General features: G+C 34.2%; 3 protein-coding genes and 2 non-coding genes across 6 annotated transcripts; 1 reads left to right on the top strand and 4 right to left on the bottom strand.

The window, feature by feature from the left end:
• Positions 1-1,823: 1,823 nt before the first annotated feature.
• LOC142524333 (mannosyl-oligosaccharide glucosidase GCS1-like) lies at positions 1,824-11,208 on the top strand. Of its 2 annotated transcripts, XM_075628281.1 has the most exons (22): positions 1,824-2,164; positions 2,264-2,337; positions 2,872-3,123; positions 3,428-3,596; positions 4,655-4,741; positions 4,865-4,933; positions 5,046-5,142; positions 5,376-5,458; positions 6,430-6,537; positions 7,329-7,447; positions 7,617-7,724; positions 7,820-7,893; positions 8,584-8,709; positions 8,888-8,955; positions 9,397-9,543; positions 9,609-9,659; positions 9,796-9,852; positions 10,018-10,167; positions 10,259-10,350; positions 10,456-10,565; positions 10,647-10,710; positions 10,807-11,208. In XM_075628281.1, the coding sequence occupies exons 1-22, from the start codon at positions 1,880-1,882 to the stop codon at positions 10,949-10,951; spliced, it is 2,535 nt and encodes an 844-aa protein (XP_075484396.1). In that variant the 5' UTR covers positions 1,824-1,879; the 3' UTR covers positions 10,952-11,208. The 2 variants fall into 2 exon arrangements, 1 of the variants encoding a protein (XP_075484396.1); XR_012814871.1 differs by lacking the exon at positions 10,807-11,208 and having other exon boundaries at positions 10,018-10,150.
• Positions 11,209-12,319: 1,111 nt separating this feature from the next.
• Positions 12,320-14,011, bottom strand: LOC142525409 (signal peptidase complex subunit 1-like). Its single transcript, XM_075629697.1, has 2 exons — positions 13,888-14,011; positions 12,320-12,779 (listed from the first exon to the last, which is right to left on the bottom strand). Exon 2 carries the CDS (start codon positions 12,777-12,779, stop codon positions 12,498-12,500), a length of 282 nt encoding a protein of 93 aa, XP_075485812.1. The 5' UTR covers positions 13,888-14,011; the 3' UTR covers positions 12,320-12,497.
• A 1,204-nt stretch (positions 14,012-15,215) lies between these two features.
• On the bottom strand, positions 15,216-17,551 carry LOC142525465 (large ribosomal subunit protein uL22y). The gene is made up of 7 exons (XM_075629769.1): positions 17,413-17,551; positions 17,287-17,323; positions 17,163-17,203; positions 16,009-16,239; positions 15,831-15,933; positions 15,633-15,700; positions 15,216-15,514 (listed from the first exon to the last, which is right to left on the bottom strand). The coding sequence occupies exons 1-7, from the start codon at positions 17,413-17,415 to the stop codon at positions 15,473-15,475; spliced, it is 525 nt and encodes a 174-aa protein (XP_075485884.1). The 5' UTR covers positions 17,416-17,551; the 3' UTR covers positions 15,216-15,472.
• On the bottom strand, positions 16,562-16,691 carry LOC142525734 (small nucleolar RNA snoR74). The gene has a single exon (XR_012815186.1). It is a non-coding gene; the product is annotated as a small nucleolar RNA snoR74 (small nucleolar RNA).
• Positions 16,818-16,950, bottom strand: LOC142525731 (small nucleolar RNA snoR74). Its single transcript, XR_012815183.1, has one exon. It is a non-coding gene; the product is annotated as a small nucleolar RNA snoR74 (small nucleolar RNA).
• Positions 17,552-18,365: the final 814 nt, after the last annotated feature.

Raw genomic sequence — 18,365 nt, 5'->3', positions numbered from 1 at the left:
TCTTTGATTCAACCTAAAGATTTGGATGTACATTTAATTGAGAAATCTCCCAAATTCAATACAAACTTTCATTCTTTTCTCATATATTTATTTTTTCTTTTATTTGTATTTTTTTAAAAACATAATTAAAATTTAATTTTTTTATTAATTATTATATAACATTTTATTTTTAATTATTTTCTTTAATTTTAGTTAATTTTAATTATATTTATTGTATAAGCAAATTCATACCGATACTATACCAAAATTTTCGGTATACCGAATCAAAAAAACCTTACATTTAAAAAAAATTATAATTTATTGTTTTAAAATATTATACATTTTAAAATTTTTGTATATTTTTCCGGTATTTCGGTATATACCAAAATTTTCAAATTGGATATCGTTACCGTACCGAAAAATTCGGTATTGTTACCGTACCGTATCGAAATCTTCGGTATACTTAAAATTCGGTAAATTCAATATTTTTTTGTTATGGTAATCTCGGTATACCGAAAATTCGGTATTTTTTCCCACCCCTAACAGGGCTTGTATTGGCATGTGCTATATTACACAATTTTCTTTGAAAGAAGTGTCAATTTGATGAATTTCAAATTGAACCAGATAATGAAGCTCAATTGTCTTCATCAGCACAAGTTTATGAAGGTGGCGACTTTGATCAGTTATTTAATACTCAAAAACAACAACGAGCAAATGCTAATGCATGGAGGGATATCATAGCCAATGAATGTAGAATGATGTTGATCAAATTGTCAGTAATGATTAGATTTTTTTTATAAAAGACTACTCATTATTTTGAGTGTTCTTTTAAAAAAAAATTTATTATGAACTTATAAAAATATTATTCATTAATATGTTGAATTGACATAAAGAATTGAAATTTTGATTTCAATAAATTGGATAGTTCATTTGTCGTTTTTCACAATTAAATTGATTTAACTTTTAAGTAAGTAAAATTTATTTAAATTCATAAATAAAAAAAATAATTTAAAATTGAAGATGTTATCTATGTCCAATAATTATTTTTAAAAAATTAATAAAAAATAAATCACAATTATAAACTACAAAATTCATATAATTCTATGAAAAAGTTTACAAAAGTCTACAAAAATCTTGAAAAAAAGTCTATAAGAGTATATGAAATTTGTTTTACAATTATATGAGATTTCATAAAAGTCAATAAAAATCTATGAACTCCAGAAAAGTCCATCATTTTAAAAAAAGTCATTAAAAATCTTTAAAAGTATATAATGAATTAAAAATAACGGAGAATCTGAGTTTAAAGTCAAAAGGCAATAATATTTTTTTTGACTTGGTATCTTATCTTGCAAATGCAATCTAATACGTCTTCAAATTTGTTCTTGAGTACAAAAACAAATGAGAAAAATAAAGTGATAAGTTACAAAGCCTGATTTGTAGTTCATTTTTTCCCTCAAATAATTGATATTGATTATAAAAGTTATCCCATTATGAATACGATAATATTTTGTTATCAGTTCTGAATTACCATATCTTAAAGTAATTAATGAAGCTGAAAAATCAAATAAAATAATGTCTATTTTTTTGTTATCTGTCCAAGCGCAATTTAAAAGATGTACTGCCATTTTCCACAGAAAATAGAAATCGAATGTACAAAGCCACGGCCCAATTCAAGGCCCATACAGGAAAGGGCTATGGATGCCCATTTGTGGCCCAAAAATAGGAAACGAACGTAAAGTGAAAAATATTAAAGTGATGAAGCAATGCCGAAGGCCCAAATTCAGTTGGGCTTAGCTCCAATAAATGGCCCAAACAATCAGCTACAGAGACTTTACAGACATGAGGTCTGCATAAACCTCTCCTTCCACAGCTCTCCTGTTGCCCGAAACACAACCAGAATATGACCCGAGTTTCCCGAAGGAACTCACAAGTCAGAGCTAGGTCGTCACCGGATGTTGATGCGTCGTTCAATGACCATAATTCGGATCGGAAAAAGAGAAAAATCGGTGGTAGAAGCAGTAATTTGAAGTGGATAATAGCTTTGATCACCAAAATTTCGGTGCTTTTCGGAATTCTAGTCTTCGTTATTTATTTTATGAAGGATTTCTTAAACCCTGTGAAGGAGACTGTAAAACCCAGAGTCATCACTCCGTTATCTGCCCCCAAGCTGATGGATCTTCCCATGGTAGTTTTTGTTTAAATCCTGGTTCATGTGAAAATGTAGGAAGTTTTGTCATTTTTACTTTTTATTATGCTCGTGGGTTTATTGAAATTTGTAATGCAGTTTCAAGGGGATCACAGAGAGAGTTTATACTGGGGAACATATAGGCCTAATGTATACTTTGGGATTCGCGCACGGTAAATTTTCATCAGCTGAAAAAGGATTTCTTTTTAATTTAACGCTTGGTAGTAGTGATGATTCATTTTTGTTTCTTGTTAATACTTTAAGAATTGGAATAATTTTCCATTATTTAGGGAAAAACTATGGGTGTACTGCTTGTTTCTCTTGAATCAGCAGCTTTGCTCGTTAGATTTGATTGAAGTTCGTCAATAATGCATTTGACTCCGTATCTATGGAGTATAGATGTATTTTTTCTTTTGGCAGCTGAATGGCAGTGATCAAATTTTGAAGATGAAGTATTGGCGATCTTGAATTATCTCTTTTATTCGGTTTAAACTGTAACTAATTTATTGTCAGCAATATAGTTGTTCCACTAGGTATAACCATGAGCTATAAGTCTGTATCAAGCTGAAATCAACTAGGGACAAAGCCAACCAGTTGACAGTTTCTGCTCCACTTTATTTGCTTATTCATAGTTTGTAATTCTGGCTGTAACATACTTTGTTGAGTGTGTGCTAGGAATATATGTGACCAGTGGTTCTAATTTCCAGGACTCCACAGTCTCTGCTTGCTGGTTTGATGTGGATTGGGGTGAAGGATGGAAGATATCTTATGCGGCATGTTTGTCAAGATTCAGATGAGCTATCGACTTATGGTTGGTCACAACATAATGGACGTGATTATGGACGTCAGGTATTGGTTGACCAAGATCTGATATTGACAACAAGCTTTTTAAAATCAAAGGATAAAGAGAGTGGTTACGGAGGAGATTGGGGAGTGAGGATTGAAGCCCAAAGTGAAAAGTAAATTCCCAGATCTTTAAACAACCTTGCATTGTAAGATCTCAAACTTAATGTAAAGGGCGGCCTTGTCAACGATGTGTGACTTTTAGCAACCAAATTGACATATTTTTTTGTGGACACTGCATGCGAAGTCGTATAATACGATGCACTTTTTATGTCATGAAGATGAAGTTGGAAGGCTTATGAGTAAAATCAAAATTGAGTTGTTCTTTATTTGTTGCCTTTATTTCTTCCATGAAATCAAGTTCGATTCCCGGCACTATAATCACTTGCTAATATAACTTCCTGATTTTCTGAATGTTAGATCTGGTGAAGATATGGATAAAATCGTGCATTTGTTCTTTTACATCGCTGATGAAGGTGGGTCTGTTCTAAGTTTGGGTGGGGACAACATGGGCATCCATGACAACCATATCCTAGCCTTTGGTTCACGAAATGATGTTGGTAGTTGGCAGCTGCATTTAGAATCAAAGGTATCTTCTCGTAAAGATTTAAGGAATATACATCTAGAGAAAATACATTAACATTCAAAATGTATAATTTAACGTTTCTGGACTTGTCCACCAGAATATACCTATTTGAAATGCATCTTTTTTCTACTGTTAAAAATAATAGGATCTTCAAGCAGCTAATCAACTTTGAAACTCTGTCCAAATATCTATACTCCTCTTTTCTTGGTAACAAATCCAAAGTTTTTGCCTTTTGACTGTAGCTGATCTCACTTATCGGTAGATGGAAGAGGATTGTAAAATAGAATAGAGATGCTTATTTAATTCTGGAGGCTTTTTTGAAACAAATATGCATTCGATGTGAAAAAAATAGCCAAAATCGTATTGAGTTCCCTTCGCCGCCCTACTCATGGAGTTACATAAATATAAGTTCCTACTTTATGGGCTTTTCTTAAATTCTTAAGTCTGCATTCCTTGCAGCTTGAGCCTTGAAGCTTTTACTGGTTAAAATTTATCCACGGACAGATTTTACATGGATTTACGGGATCTGAAACAATAACTAATGTATCTTTTGGGGTTGCCGTACTCTAAAACAATAACTAATGTGTATTTTGGGGTTGCTGTACTCTAATCCTCCAGTTACATCAAGTACTATCGTGTGGGTTAATTGAACAAAAGGAATTTATTATTCTTTGAAAACTGAAAAATTAATACTCCTTATAATCCTTATCGTAGGCATGAATGTGTTCTATGAGATGCTTGTGTGAACATGTGTTTTATATGATGTGTTAAAAGGTTTTCTTTGATGGTGCGCTTTGAATAACTTTCAACTTTTATAATTCTTTTAGTGAAATCACATTTGGAGAGAGAGGATCTCTGCCTGCAATCATACAATCAAAAATGTGCAATCCAGTTACTTTGCATGTTGTTGTTTGCTTTTGTTATTTGTTCCTAGGATCATACTCTTCACCTTTTTTATGCAACATAAGAAAGAACTTTGTTTTGACGGTTTACTAGTTTTATGGAGTACCTGCTTATGATAATAGTTTGGGGGAAACTAATTTTTGAAGTTGCTTTTGCAGGATGAATTTGAGCTCCACTATGCTGGTTTCAAGACGCCTCACATTCACAATCTATCTGATCTCGTCCAAGTTAATCTTGGAACCCAGGTGTGCAAGCAACCAATTCGCTGTGTTTTTGCAAAACAACTTATTATTTTTGATATCATGTTCAGCCACTTATTAACACATCTTCATGCCACTCCTATATCAAAATCCATTCTTTCTGTTTAGGCTAGAAAAATTGGTCGGTTACAGCTTTCAGATACATCTGATGATGCTCCAAACGTTCTAGTTTTTCAGGTTTGTTATGATGAATTGTTAATTATCTTATCGTGGTTTATTAAGTATTTTAACATCAGTTTTATTTTGCTTCTATCTGCTTTGCTTGACATTTTCTTCTTTTTTTATCAAGATAGCTGCCATGATTCCCTTCAAAGCCGATATCGCGTTTGTATCAGGATCTAGTGGTTCTAGTTTAAGTACTGAAGAACGTGTCAAAAGCTTTATAGGTAATTATGCATTTGTTTTATATTATTTTTGAATGCCACATATTCTTCAAAACATCTTTAGAAAGTAGATTTTAGCTTACTGATGTCACGAATTATGATTTCCTAAGCCTTCAAGATTGTTTGAGTTTTCCTAAGCCTTCAAGATTGTTTGCTTTTTTCTTGAAAATTAATCTTTTATTTGTTAGGCAACCTTATTTCCTCTCCTCATTTAGAACCATTTTTCCATTGTTCAGGTGACTCATTTAGTAGCTGTTTAGATCAGAAGATGAGTCAATTTGAAGATAAATTCCAAGAAGTCTTTAACATGTCTGATGAGGTATGTATTGTCAGATGCTTCCTTTCCTCAGATTCATTATTGTTTAGAGTTTATAAATTTATTTAATTTTGAGATTTGGATGTTATTTAGGTCAAATATGAGTCTTTTAGGGGTTGAATCTTTGTTCTCTAACAGTAGGGACATAAAATATACAATTTGGATGTGAAAATCGTGAAATGCAAGATGATACATGATTGTGATGTTTTCAGTTCTCATGTTTGTGTTTTTTGACTTCTTGTGATGTGGAAACATCTCTGAGTTGTTTTCAATCATTTTGTGCTTCTCATAGGTGGCTGTCTTTCTGTTACGGGCCTGGGCTTGAAGGGTTTAGTGGGCTGGATCAAGGGTATTCTAGAAGGATTAGGGTGTAGGGCCCATGGGGAAAGGGAAGGTGAAGGTGGAGAGAAGTTATTCATTCTTCTTGAGCGAGGTCACTAGCTTTGGCCAGAGTAAAGAGAGTCCATCTCTTGTACAAAGGATTTCCTCTGGGATCTGTAGTTTGCAGTTTATGATAGTAAATTTCAGCTTATTTCCTTGTTTATGTTGTTGATTATGGTTGATAAAATGAAAGAAGTTTGTGGGTTTAACACTTTCTTGCCAAAAGGATGAAGAATCAATTGGTCTTTTTAATTGTTTCACATGGAATTCCTGTTTGGCTTTCAGTGGATAGTGTTCACTACTTTATTTAGGAATTGTTTCTGGGATATGTTGAAGAAAACCGTGTGAGGAGCATGCATCACCATGTTTGTAGCTATGCAAAACGACTCGTGCGTTTTATCTCATTTCATCAATGCCTATATTTCCCTAATCTGGTCAAGAGCTTTGGAATTATATAAATCTGCCTCATCTATGTTCTCTTATACCATAGTAAATGCTATCATGTACCAACTGTTGTTATCTTTCTACTACTATTTTTCATGTTTCTTCATCTTCCCATCTTCTGAATTGAGATGTAATGTGGTTTATTTCAGCTTGATTCTGAAGCCATGACTGTGGGTCAAGCTGCTCTTGGCAATTTGTTGGGTGGGATTGGCTACTTTTATGGCCAATCAAAAATTTCACATCCATCTTCCTCTACTGTATGTCAGTATAGCTTAGTTGCTACTATGCTAATGTTTTCATTCGTGATGATGCCTTCCCCCTGTTATAGAATGTGGAATCATGTAAAAAGTTTCAGCATATAAATGCAATTTCTAAAGTTCAACAACTTGCCCTACCTGCTTTTTTGCTCCTTGTTACTGGAGTCGTTTTTCTATTGTTAAATCTAAACTGTTCCTTTTATATCATAATAGCTTTCAGGATGTGTTTTTGCAGGATTTTTAGTAATATCTCACTGAAAAATAGTTCGACTGGTTCTACTGAACTTGTAGTGTTTTATAAACAAGCTGGGTGAAGTGTATAATTTCTCAAAATTGTGAGACTAAATAGGGCTCTTGGAAAACAAATTCGGACTGGCTGTTGCATGGAACTTGTTTGCAACTTCATTGTCCAAAATATTCTTTAAATACAATACTTTCAAGGGATATTCCTGACATTAATTAGGTCAGCAAAAAGTGGTGCAACGCGCACATATGATTTTGACGCGATTCCAATTGCTTGGTAGGTTCACAAACAATAAATTATCTCTTCTTTTTCACGTGATAAAAGTTTATTTATGTCCAATTCCTATTCACATATTAATACCCTACTGTTTTCAGTCCCTCTGCACACTTTATATTTTTAAATTTCATTTCCTTGACTTCAATTAAGACAATTATCTTATTAGCTATGTTGGATAAAGTCAGTAATTTTATTGCTTCCTTCTATTTGTGTGCTTCTTTTCTGCTATTTGGATGCCTAACAAAGTTATTGATGCTATTATCTCTTACAGATAGTTGGTGATAATTATATATTATATTGGCCAGCTGAACTGTACACAGCAGTGCCAAGTCGACCCTTCTTTCCGAGGGGTTTTTTGTGGGATGAAGGCTTTCATCAACTTCTGATCTGGTAGGTTACCTGTTAGCTCGTATGTTTCTTTTCCCTCTTTTTCTAGTTATTCTGCAATCTTTCTCAAAACCTTGTGTTTCTGATATCAGCTTGGGTCACTAATTGTTTATATTAAAGCAATCTACTATTTCTTGAGCTTATAAATTTTGTTTGGTCACTCTGTGGAAAGGCGTTGGGATATTCACATTTCTTTGGACATCATCGGGCATTGGTTAGATCTGATAAATACTGATGGATGGATTCCACGTGAGCAAATTTTAGGCGCCGAAGCCTTAAGGTGATGGCATGTAGCTTCATCAAGTCTTTTCCACCAGCATGCTTATGTTAAATAACCCCATATATATATTAAAATTTGTTTTGCTTTATCTGCAGTAAGGTACCATCGGAGTTTGTGCTCCAGCATCCAAATAACGGAAATCCTCCAACATTGTTTTTGGTTTTACGAGGTTTACTTTTTACTGCAATGGGACGGAGGCTTCCAGCATGCCATTTTTTATCAATCGTTTATGTGATATTAAAGATAGTTGGCTCATATTTATTTGTTGACCTCGTATAACAACTAAAAGTATTAACATTTTTTTAAGTTTCCTTGTTAATAATGAGCTGTATCATGAAAGTGCAATGAACTCACCATCCTTAGAAGTACCTTATGTTATTCCACTCCTATCATCCTAAAGAAAAAAAGAGTAGGTGGAAAATTTGTGGCATGTAGGCCTATTATGTTTATGATTTATTATTGCTTGTGCTTTGTTGTCCATCTGATTGTTTCATGTCTCTCATCCTTATATGATCAAGATATGCTGAGTTGTTAAGTAGCAAAAGAATTAATCAATGTTTTTTGTTAGTGTGCTCTAAGGCATCTTGTTCTCTCTTGTTCTGGTCAAACACTTATTTTCCATGAAGGAAGGTTCCGAACAATGTTGTGCTATAATGTATAGCCAAATATGGTTGAAGACTTGAAGCTGAATAATTTTTTATGCATCTCTGATGTTGAGAAAATAATCTTGTTTGTTTCTTTGAATAGCTGATAACATTTTGGCTACAAATTGCATCTCGTAAAACTCATTCCAGCTGTGGAACTTCTTGTAAATTGCTGAATCATTATCTATATGGTGATCGAGTTTTTTGTTTTGCAGATTTGGTTTGTGGCATGAAGAGAAACAAGTTTGCTGCTGCTGAAAGCAATGCCATCTCTATTTTCTTACAGCAAGCATTTGTTCGCCTTGATGCATGGTTTCAATGGTTTAATACTACCCAATCAGGTAAACACGGTAGAATTGATGGAAACAGTGTATTTCTGGCTATTGATGTGTGTCAGTGTTGGCATGCGAATCTTCATGTAGTGAGATATGTCTGTGTTACTGGGATTCTACCTGGATTTTGGCTAAGCAGCGAGTTAATTGGCTTTTTGGTAATTTAAACATGACTCTTTATTTGTAGGAAAAGAAGTGAATACCTACTTTTGGCATGGAAGAGATGACACAACCATTCGTGAACTGAATCCAAAGGTTTTCATCCAGGCCATTTATATTCAGTTGTTAAAACCACTCCCAAATTCTTTTGTTTTTGGGGGGTTTTGACACCTTTCCTCCTGAAGAGTAGTATAATTAGTCATCCTTTTTTCTTTCCATGGTTTATTCGTACAATTTTGGTGCTGATAATTTCTTTCTTACTACTCACAAGTATATAGAGTTTAGATTCTATTAAAACATCACTTCTAGATAATCTGCATTTCCCAGAACTAATATAAATGAATGTTACCATCAGCTCTTTTGGTTTCCTCAGTAGTACACACCACTAAAGCCTAGAGGTTTGGAGTAGAACACTACTAACAATGCATAAGATGTACTCCTGGAGACATAGGCCTTTATCGACTTACAAAATTTTAAACTCAAGCCTTAATTTGCTTCATTTGTCAAATTCACTGATTTATTTTTTGGGCATCCCAGTCGTTATCATCTGGATTTGACGATTATCCACGTGCATCGCACCCCAGTGAAGATGAGCGTCACTTGGATCTTAGATGCTGGATGCAGCTTGCTGCAGATTGCATGCACTCCATTTCAGAGTTCCTTGAGGACAAAGACACTGGAAAGGTATGACAAGAGACATGGCTAAGTTGTGGGGTTATTCTATTTCAAGCTTTTGTAAAATTGTGCAGGAGTATGGCTTGACAGCGAAATTGCTCTCGGATTTTGAGCTTTTAAATCAAGTAATTCCTTTGTTTCCCTTGTACTTATTTTCTTTACAGATTTTTGCCATCATGACTGTGTCTACGAACGTTGTATGACAGTTGACTTTATTACATGGGAGCAAGTAATTTGATATGTCTCGTGTTCCCTTTGTAGATGCATTTTGATCATGCTTATGGAGCCTATTTTGATTATGGGAATCATTCAGAGAAGGTATACCGTTGGCTTTTCAGATATTCCTGTAATGATGTTGGATTTCGAGAGTTTGAATAGTTACTATTCTGCTCGCTTAACAGTGTTACCTAGGGAGAAAGAAAAGACGACAAGAGAATGCTTGTTGTAGGTTTGTAATTATAGTGACATTGCTTTTCCTATTAGGTTCGTCTAAGTTGGAGAATAGTAGAGAATGCAGGCAATTATCCTACTCGTGAACTTGTACGCGAAGTTTTAGAGAAACCTGAGTTGAAGCTGGTTCCACACATTGGCTATGTCAGCCTTTTCCCCTTTATGGGTAGGCTTATACCACCAGTGAGTTGAGCTATCTTAATTACTGATGTTATTTCATATGTTTGATGTTATGTCATATTCTTGTTTAATTTTTTATGACATTTTCCGACAGGAATCATGGATATTAGAAAAACAGCTTGATCTGATCTCAAACAAGAGTACTCTGTGGACGAACTATGGACTCAGATCTCTAGCCAAAACAAGGTAAAACAAAAGGACCAAGTACTTGGGCTCCTCGTGTGTGATGCATTAACTATGGAGGTTTCGGTTTTTCCTCAATTAATTCACAACTTATTGGCTGTGTACCAGCTCAATATACATGCAACGCAACACTGAACACGACCCACCATACTGGAGAGGGCAAATTTGGATGAACATGAATTATCTGATTCTCTCCTCACTTCACTATTATTCAGAAGGTACATGTTTAAAAATAAGGTATTTTAGTTCATGTAAATATTACATTCTTTCAAATATGGTTATTTGCTCGATTGTTGTAGTGGATGGACCATACAAAGACCGAGCCAAAGTCATTTACAATGACTTGAGGAACAATTTGATCCGGTATATGCCCCCTTAATAGTTTATAATTCAACTGAAAAATGTCGCCATTTACGGGCATTCACTTGTATCTAATTTTTGTGTCTTTCCTTGTGGCAGAAATGTGATTAGGAACTATAATGAGACTGGCTACCTGTGGGAACAGTATGATCCAAAGAAAGGTAAGGGAAAAGGTGCACGGCCATTCACCGGTTGGACAGCACTCATAGTTTTGATCATGTCGGAAGCATATACCGACTGTTGAGAGTTCTTGGCAAAGAGCGAGCAGCCTCCAAGTTTTGGATCCCAAGCAATGTTCACATCGATCTTTAACTTGTGACCAAACCAATTCAAAATTATGTTCCAAATGGTAGTCTACTTCATGCACCATTTAATAGCAACATGACATGTGTCTAGTAAATCGTTAACAGGTTTACTTGAAGAACATGTGTCATTCACCTATTCATATGATAACATGAAACGAAACGCCATTTTTGGAACAGAAACTTGGACTTCATTTGACCTCCGAGCAACAGAAAGAAATCGATATCTTTTATTTATTTTATACTGAAATCTTCTTTGTAACTGTAACATGGTTTCTTGAGGGAACCCGTGAGAGTAATGACTTCAGTTACATTATGAACAAAATAAACATTCGCAGAAATTAATATCATGCAGTAGCCACTACCCTTGGATTAGCATATATGTTCTCTTAACATCTGCTGCCAACAGTTGGTTAAAATTATGAACGACCTGAGAAGTTGAGCTTTGAAATATTTATCAACACTTACTAGGGAAAAGCTTTTGCAACCAAATGATCGCTGGTTTTCGAATTAGAAAATAATTAGTAAACCAATATGATATTTGCCAAAAAAATCATTCAATCAATCATCTTGCTCAACTGCCAATTGCTCAAAACTTGGCATGGTGTCGCAGGAATGAATTTACTTAATCTATGAGCACACATTAGACTTTCCATTGAGCGAGCCCAATTTATGAAAGGTATTTTAGAGAACGATTGAACCCCGTTTAAAGGGTGGAACCTAAAGTCGATTACAAAATCTCAAGTCTCCTCACTGAAGTGTTTTGATCTAGCTAAGGCATTAAAAAGATCACGTATGTCAGAATTTGAAATTTATACTTCAAATCCAATACATTTTGAGTTCATCATTCAAAATATAGCATTACAATGATCCATGGTATATGTAAAAGTCGAAATTAATTCTTCTACCCCCATAAATTCAGATCATCTTTGCTTACATTTGAATTCAACTCAAATCTCGCAATTTTATATCTAGACTTCTAATCATTCAAAATCCCAAGTCAAATCTACCTTCATTCCCACCGCTATGTACTTATTGCACCACTGCAGTGATATTATTTGATTGACTAGGCTAGCAAGTTCTGCCGTCTGTATGTGCTTATATTTTAGAAAGTTTTAGCGTGTAAATTGACCAAGATCTAGATATCAGCGAAGTATCTATAGCATGAACATAATGGTATCACAAAATATAACTGTTTTTATCATGGACCCTTGTTCGAAATGTTGGTGACGATAGATGTGATTATAATAATCTCACGTGTGTGCATCGTGCTATGGTCCCACATATCTATTGTAAACTGGAGGCACAACTAGAGAGCCCAAGAGTAGTCCATAGAACAGTAATAATTAACAAAAGGAGAACATATGCAGTCACGGCTACTTTAAATTGTAAGCTTTAATTAATGTCAAGGCGCTGTAAATACTCATTCATCAATCCAAAACTTTGTGCTATGTGACTTAAGACCTTGAACGCTGAAACTTAGATAACCTACTTCTTCGATGTCTTCTTTTTTGAGCCAGAATTAGCAGCAGGCTGTGGCTTGGGATACTTTTCAGCTTCGTTTGGGTCTAACCACTTGAGAGGATGGCGGTTGAAGAATGGCCAATTGGGGATGGTAACAATAGAAGTTAGCACGACTCCAGCTGTGTAGATAAGGATCATTGTCTGAAAAGACCCCAACACGTAACCTGCAATGAATGCCACAGCTGCAAAAATTACCAACATCAGCTGCATCAGCTGCTCTGCTAGCTTCTGCCCCTGCCAATCCATCTGCCAACCAAATTATTGAGTAACAAGATAGTTATGCTCCAATGAATTGTAGATGTGGTCGTGCTTAAATGATTTCAATTAAATGGAGTTGTAAAGTAATAGTTTAAAGAAAAACAAGAATGCATTACTTGAAATCATAAATAAATAGATGAAATTTCATCCTTTAGTACCCATTACTGTAAAAATTTCAGAATAAATCACACCCAAGTGTGTTGAGTCATCAAAGCAAAACATATGGAGTAGTAATGAGCCTCACAATGATTTAATAGGTTGGCAATTTTTTAGATAAACAAGGTATAATGCCAGACTATTTAGCACTTACTGGGTAGGAAAACACACTTTGACCGCGAGTAATAGAGTCCATTAAAAAGTATTTTGAAGCAATTTGACTTCAAAAAAAATTAAAGCCTATGCTCAAGGAAAGAACATGAATATAAGCCTTCACTCAGAAGGCCTCAAACACGTAGGTGCTTGATGCAGAATTGCTTGCCTAAGACAAGTATTACAGTTTTTTTAAACTACATTTCCTTTAAACATAATTCGAAACTCCCACTTTTTCTATAACACGAATAAAGGCAGAAACACCCACAGCCAGAGGACATTGTCCAATTAACTCAAAAAACCAGCTGTTCTCACAAACATTATTCTTCTCCTACATACACAGTGCTCTGCAGCGTTGTCGGAAACAATTAGGGATTTCTGTTACATCGGCCGTTCCTTCCCGAGTACGGCCAAAAAATTTTCCATTCCCAAAAAAAGGGCCATTCCGCCGTTATCACCGTCATCATAGGCGTTCTGGACCACCTTCCGTTCTAGGAGTGAAATCCATCTCCGCCACCGCCGTTCCCGTTAAGCCCGCGATATCGGCGTTCCGGCGAACCATCAGACACCCAATCATTCCTCGAAAACAACCAACCACTCAAATCGACTTTTCCCAATAAAAATCAACAATCCATATAAATTAGCGAGATTTTCACCTATCATTTCTCAAAACATCTATTCATATACTCATTTATACACCCAAAAAAAAGGGAAATGATTACCAAAATTGAAGATCTGTGAAACTAAATAATTGATCTACTGATCAATAGAAACTAAGTGAACTTACCAGCAACCAAAGCGACGATCGTGAGGTAAGATTTTGTCCGAAGCGAAGGAGAGGGTTTTGAAAATCGAAGCGACCTCAGACAGAAATAAACCGCTGTTACTTTTGTGGGAGAAATCCTTTTAGGTTGACCACCAAAGCTCTGTATAATTTTATTTAATTAGTGGTATTATTTTTTATATGTATAATTATGATAATAAAATATAAAGTACTTTTATTCAAATTTAAAGTTATCTTAAATCTATTTCAAAAAAAAAAAAAAAAGTTATCTTAAATCTCTCTCACTTGGAGAGGTTTGGATTCTTAACTCAAGTAAAACAAAAATATAAAAAAAAAAAGAGTCTAATTTTAGGCTCATATGTCTATTTTTATATATTTTGATTGAAAATGGAAGCAAACTTGAAAAAAGATCTCAGAGTGTCTATAATTGAGCAAAAATCTGTGTTAGATTTCACATATCGTATTTTGTGAGACAGATATCTTATTTGGATCATTCATGAAAAAATATTACTTTTTATGCTAATAATATTATTTTTTATTGTGAATATCGGTAGAGTTGACTCGTCTCATAGATGACCGTCTCACAGAAAACCTACTCCTAGAACCAAGAGGGTCTTTTAACACCTTTTTTATTTTCATCGGAATTATTTCACGGAGATTTGTCAAAAAATTCAGCAACAAAATAGAATTGAATATATTTTTTAAAAATAAACCGAATGTATATGTTTGTTGTCTCGTGTTTATATTTTTATCATTAAAAAATATTTGATAATTTCAGTAGAAGCACTTCTATAGATAATATAAATAAAAATATGCGGGGTTAGCCTTATGCATTAACTTTATCTAAACATTTTTAGAAAACAAAAAACTCTTTTTAAAGTTGAGATTTAGAATTGATGGAATATTTCAAAAGATAATTATTTAAGATTTAAAATAGTTAATTTATTTAAACTAATCAATAAATTTATTATTTTAATATTATATATTTCCATTAACACAATCTAAATAAAAACTTTATTCATGACTAATGGTTCTTTAGAGATCGCAATGCAAAGTGACCGCATTTTGCGGACCACCGCAAATTTCAACTCTCTTTGTGTCTACTTTTTTATAGCGAAAATTTGAGACAATCTTATTGATATTCACAATAAAAAATAATATTTTTAACATAAAAATAATAATTTTTCTTAAAAGACCCAAACAAAAAATCCGTATCACAAAATACGACTCGTGAGACCGTATCACACAAATTTTTACCTTTTTTATGATTTTCTTACAAAAAATGAGAAGCATTTTAACGCGGAATAGAATTGAAAAAAGGAAAAAAGAAATGAGACTCAAAAAATAAAGTTATGGGGAAATTCAAGAGTAACTCCAGTCTACTGACCCTTGTTCGATAAGGGTTTGATTGGAAATGGTAGAATCATATGAAGGGCTAGAGAAGCAAACCTTACAGATCCAATTATATTCTAAATTCAAAATCACTGTATTGCATAAACCACAACTGTTTCCAAAAACCGAAAGAGGAAGGGGGGGGCATAAGCTCAAAATTTGGCCAACAATGATCTGGAATTCATTCACCAAAAGCTCAAGCTTTCCTAGGCTTGCTTGCTGCCAACTGAGATTCAGGCTGCAAATCAATCAAACAAGAAAATGTGCCAATTATCAGTAAGAGAGACAGAAAATTTGTGATTCAAGGAACTCCGCTTCAACCAATCTTAAATAAAGATTCAAGCATTCACTGTTACCTCCTTTTTCACAGGTTCTTCCTTTTCAGATAGAATCAATTCAATGTGGCAAGGAGATGACATGTAAGCTGGTAAGTAGATCATAATGTTAGTTCAAACAATTTTAATTATAAGATTCCATAAACAAATATATGGCCACAATGCCTTTCAAAGATTTATTCTCCAAGTTTTCTTTATTAAATATAAGAAACATCTTACGATTTATTCTCCCATGTGCGCGGTATGTGCGACGCCTCTGCTTCTGAGCCTGGTTAACTTGAATGTGGGAAATGAAAAGCGCATCCACATCCAAACCTTTCACCTGGCACAGAAATCTTCAGCAATTAGATATAAAAATATAAATTAAGTAACAAAAACAACTTGAATAAAGGTTTACCTCCGCATTACTCTCAGCATTCTTCAGTAAATCCAAGATAAACTTAGCAGATTTCGCAGGCCACCGACCCTGTCCGTTGGAATGCCTGTTCTTTGCCTGAGCAGTTCTCCCAACACCACCGCAGTAGCGAGTGAAAGGAATGGCCTGCTTGTGGGCAAGGACATCCTCCAAATACCTTTTGGCCTTGGCTAGAGGCAGCTTTCTGATGGCATGGGCAGTTTCCCTAGTATTCTGCACAAATGTATGAAGTAATTATTTCAATTAGATATGACATCATCTACAACAAGGATAACACACCACAATGATGATATCAATAAACAAATTGAACATCTATTTCAGCATGAGATTTCTTGATGCGACAATACCAGGCATAATGTCATACAAACCCATTTTATGGGTTATCTCAACCTTCAAACATCCAAATTTAAATAAGAACTTTCAGGATAATCGCATATATTCCTTATATCTAACTCATGGCTCAATGCTGCATGAACAAATGTACCGTCTGCTTACAAGATAAACAAAATCTCATCTGGCAGAAATACACTTTTAAACATGTAGCATTATTTACTGAACCAATAATCATTAGATCTCAAAAGGTTCACCCAGTAACATTGCAATTTTCTATTCTTGAAGTTTAAGAGGAAACCATTCAATAAAAGGCAACAGATCCCTGCTTTTTTCATCAGGTAAGTACCAACTACCAAGGTAGTACATGTTCAACCAATTCCTATCACCTTCACAAACAAACATATTTTTAAATTAAATTTTCCCTTTAATGCAAAGTTAATTAATTGATAGCATCAAAACAATGTAGCATCATTTACTGAACCATCAGTCATTGGAATAACTCGAGAGGTTCACCCAATAACATTGCAAATCTTTTATCCCTGACGTATACGAGAGACTTGTTCACAAAAGGCAACAAGACCCTGCTTTTTTCATCAGGTTAACTTCGTAATCGACCCAATGCTCAAATACAAATAATGGACCTCAATTAACAGTGAGTATTCAAAAATCATGACATACAGCTCATGCACACTCAAATTTCAAAACTTTAAACAAAGTTGACTAAGAAACAACACAATCCAATTTATAAATCTATAAAAAAAATAAAAAATCTGGAAAACAAACCAACCAAAAAAAAAACATACCTTGAAATGAACTCGGAGATCGGATCCCCTAGATTTGCAGGCTGCGGATCAACACATAACAAATTAGTAGAAACACTTCCAAGAAAAACCATGATTTAAATCTTCCGACTAAAAAAAAACCTACATTTCGTGGCGTTATCAGGTTCTCTCGAGTATTTCACCTGACAAGATATTAATAACAAATAAAATTAAAAAATTAAACGATGAACTTGTAGATTGTGTGCTATAGTGAGCGAGAGAAGGGATATACCATCTTTGCTTCAGGGAAAATGCTCCGTCTTAGGGTTCTTCGGTGAAGGCAGAAGTAGGAGTGAGAGGGTCTTCGTTTATATACCTCGCTTCGAAACCCTAAGATCTAAGTGGGCCATAATGGGCTGTTCTAATTGTTTGGGCACAGTGATTCTATTTTATTGAAGTTCCAAACTTGGGCCTGCAGGCTCAGAATTATGCCAATTGACGTGTATGACCCAACTAATTATTCTAAAAAAAAAAAGTAACAAAAAATTATTCTAAAAAAAAGTGATAATAATATCAAAAAGTTGACGACAATTAAAATATCTAAATTTAAAATGAATTATTTATAGTTATTTAATTATGTTATTGTGAATTTGGAGGGTAACATATATTTTAGAAGTGGATAATTTTTTTAAAAAAATTCATATATATTTTTATTAGGGAAGGCAGAAAATCAAGAAATCAGATAACTAAATTTCAATTATCATTAGTATGGTTACCTATTGTGTGGGGACCCGGACGCTAATTCATTCATTAATTGTCTTTAGGAATAATTCAAATAATTATAATAAACAGGGTCTAATTTTTTTTTTTAAAATACACAGCGGAAACGTAATGTAATTCAATTCAAATTACATATTAAACATAAACATATAAATCTTGTATTATCTACAAGAATTCAACTAGGTTCAACTATATATCAGTGCTGAATCATAAGTTGCTTCGAAGCCCGGATCTCCACGCTATCTAGTCCAGCCTCTTTCTCTTCTTGACCCTGATCCTATCTCACCTGTTGCCATGCACACATACAAACAAGACAACAGCCGGATAACTCAGGTGATAATTACATTCTCAGTATAAATCATGTATACATGCAATCATAAAAACAATATAAAAGCATATAACGGATATGTCTAACATGTATTCAAATCAGAATATAAATCCATATCAAGAATAAATCATATTCTA

This window comes from Primulina tabacum, chromosome 14 (genome assembly GCF_025594145.1).
Source record: "Primulina tabacum isolate GXHZ01 chromosome 14, ASM2559414v2, whole genome shotgun sequence".
In the NCBI taxonomy this organism is placed as follows: Eukaryota; Viridiplantae; Streptophyta; class Magnoliopsida; order Lamiales; family Gesneriaceae; genus Primulina; species Primulina tabacum.
The sequence above is the reverse complement of the archived record's forward strand: the minus strand, read 5'-3'. Positions and strand labels throughout refer to the sequence as shown.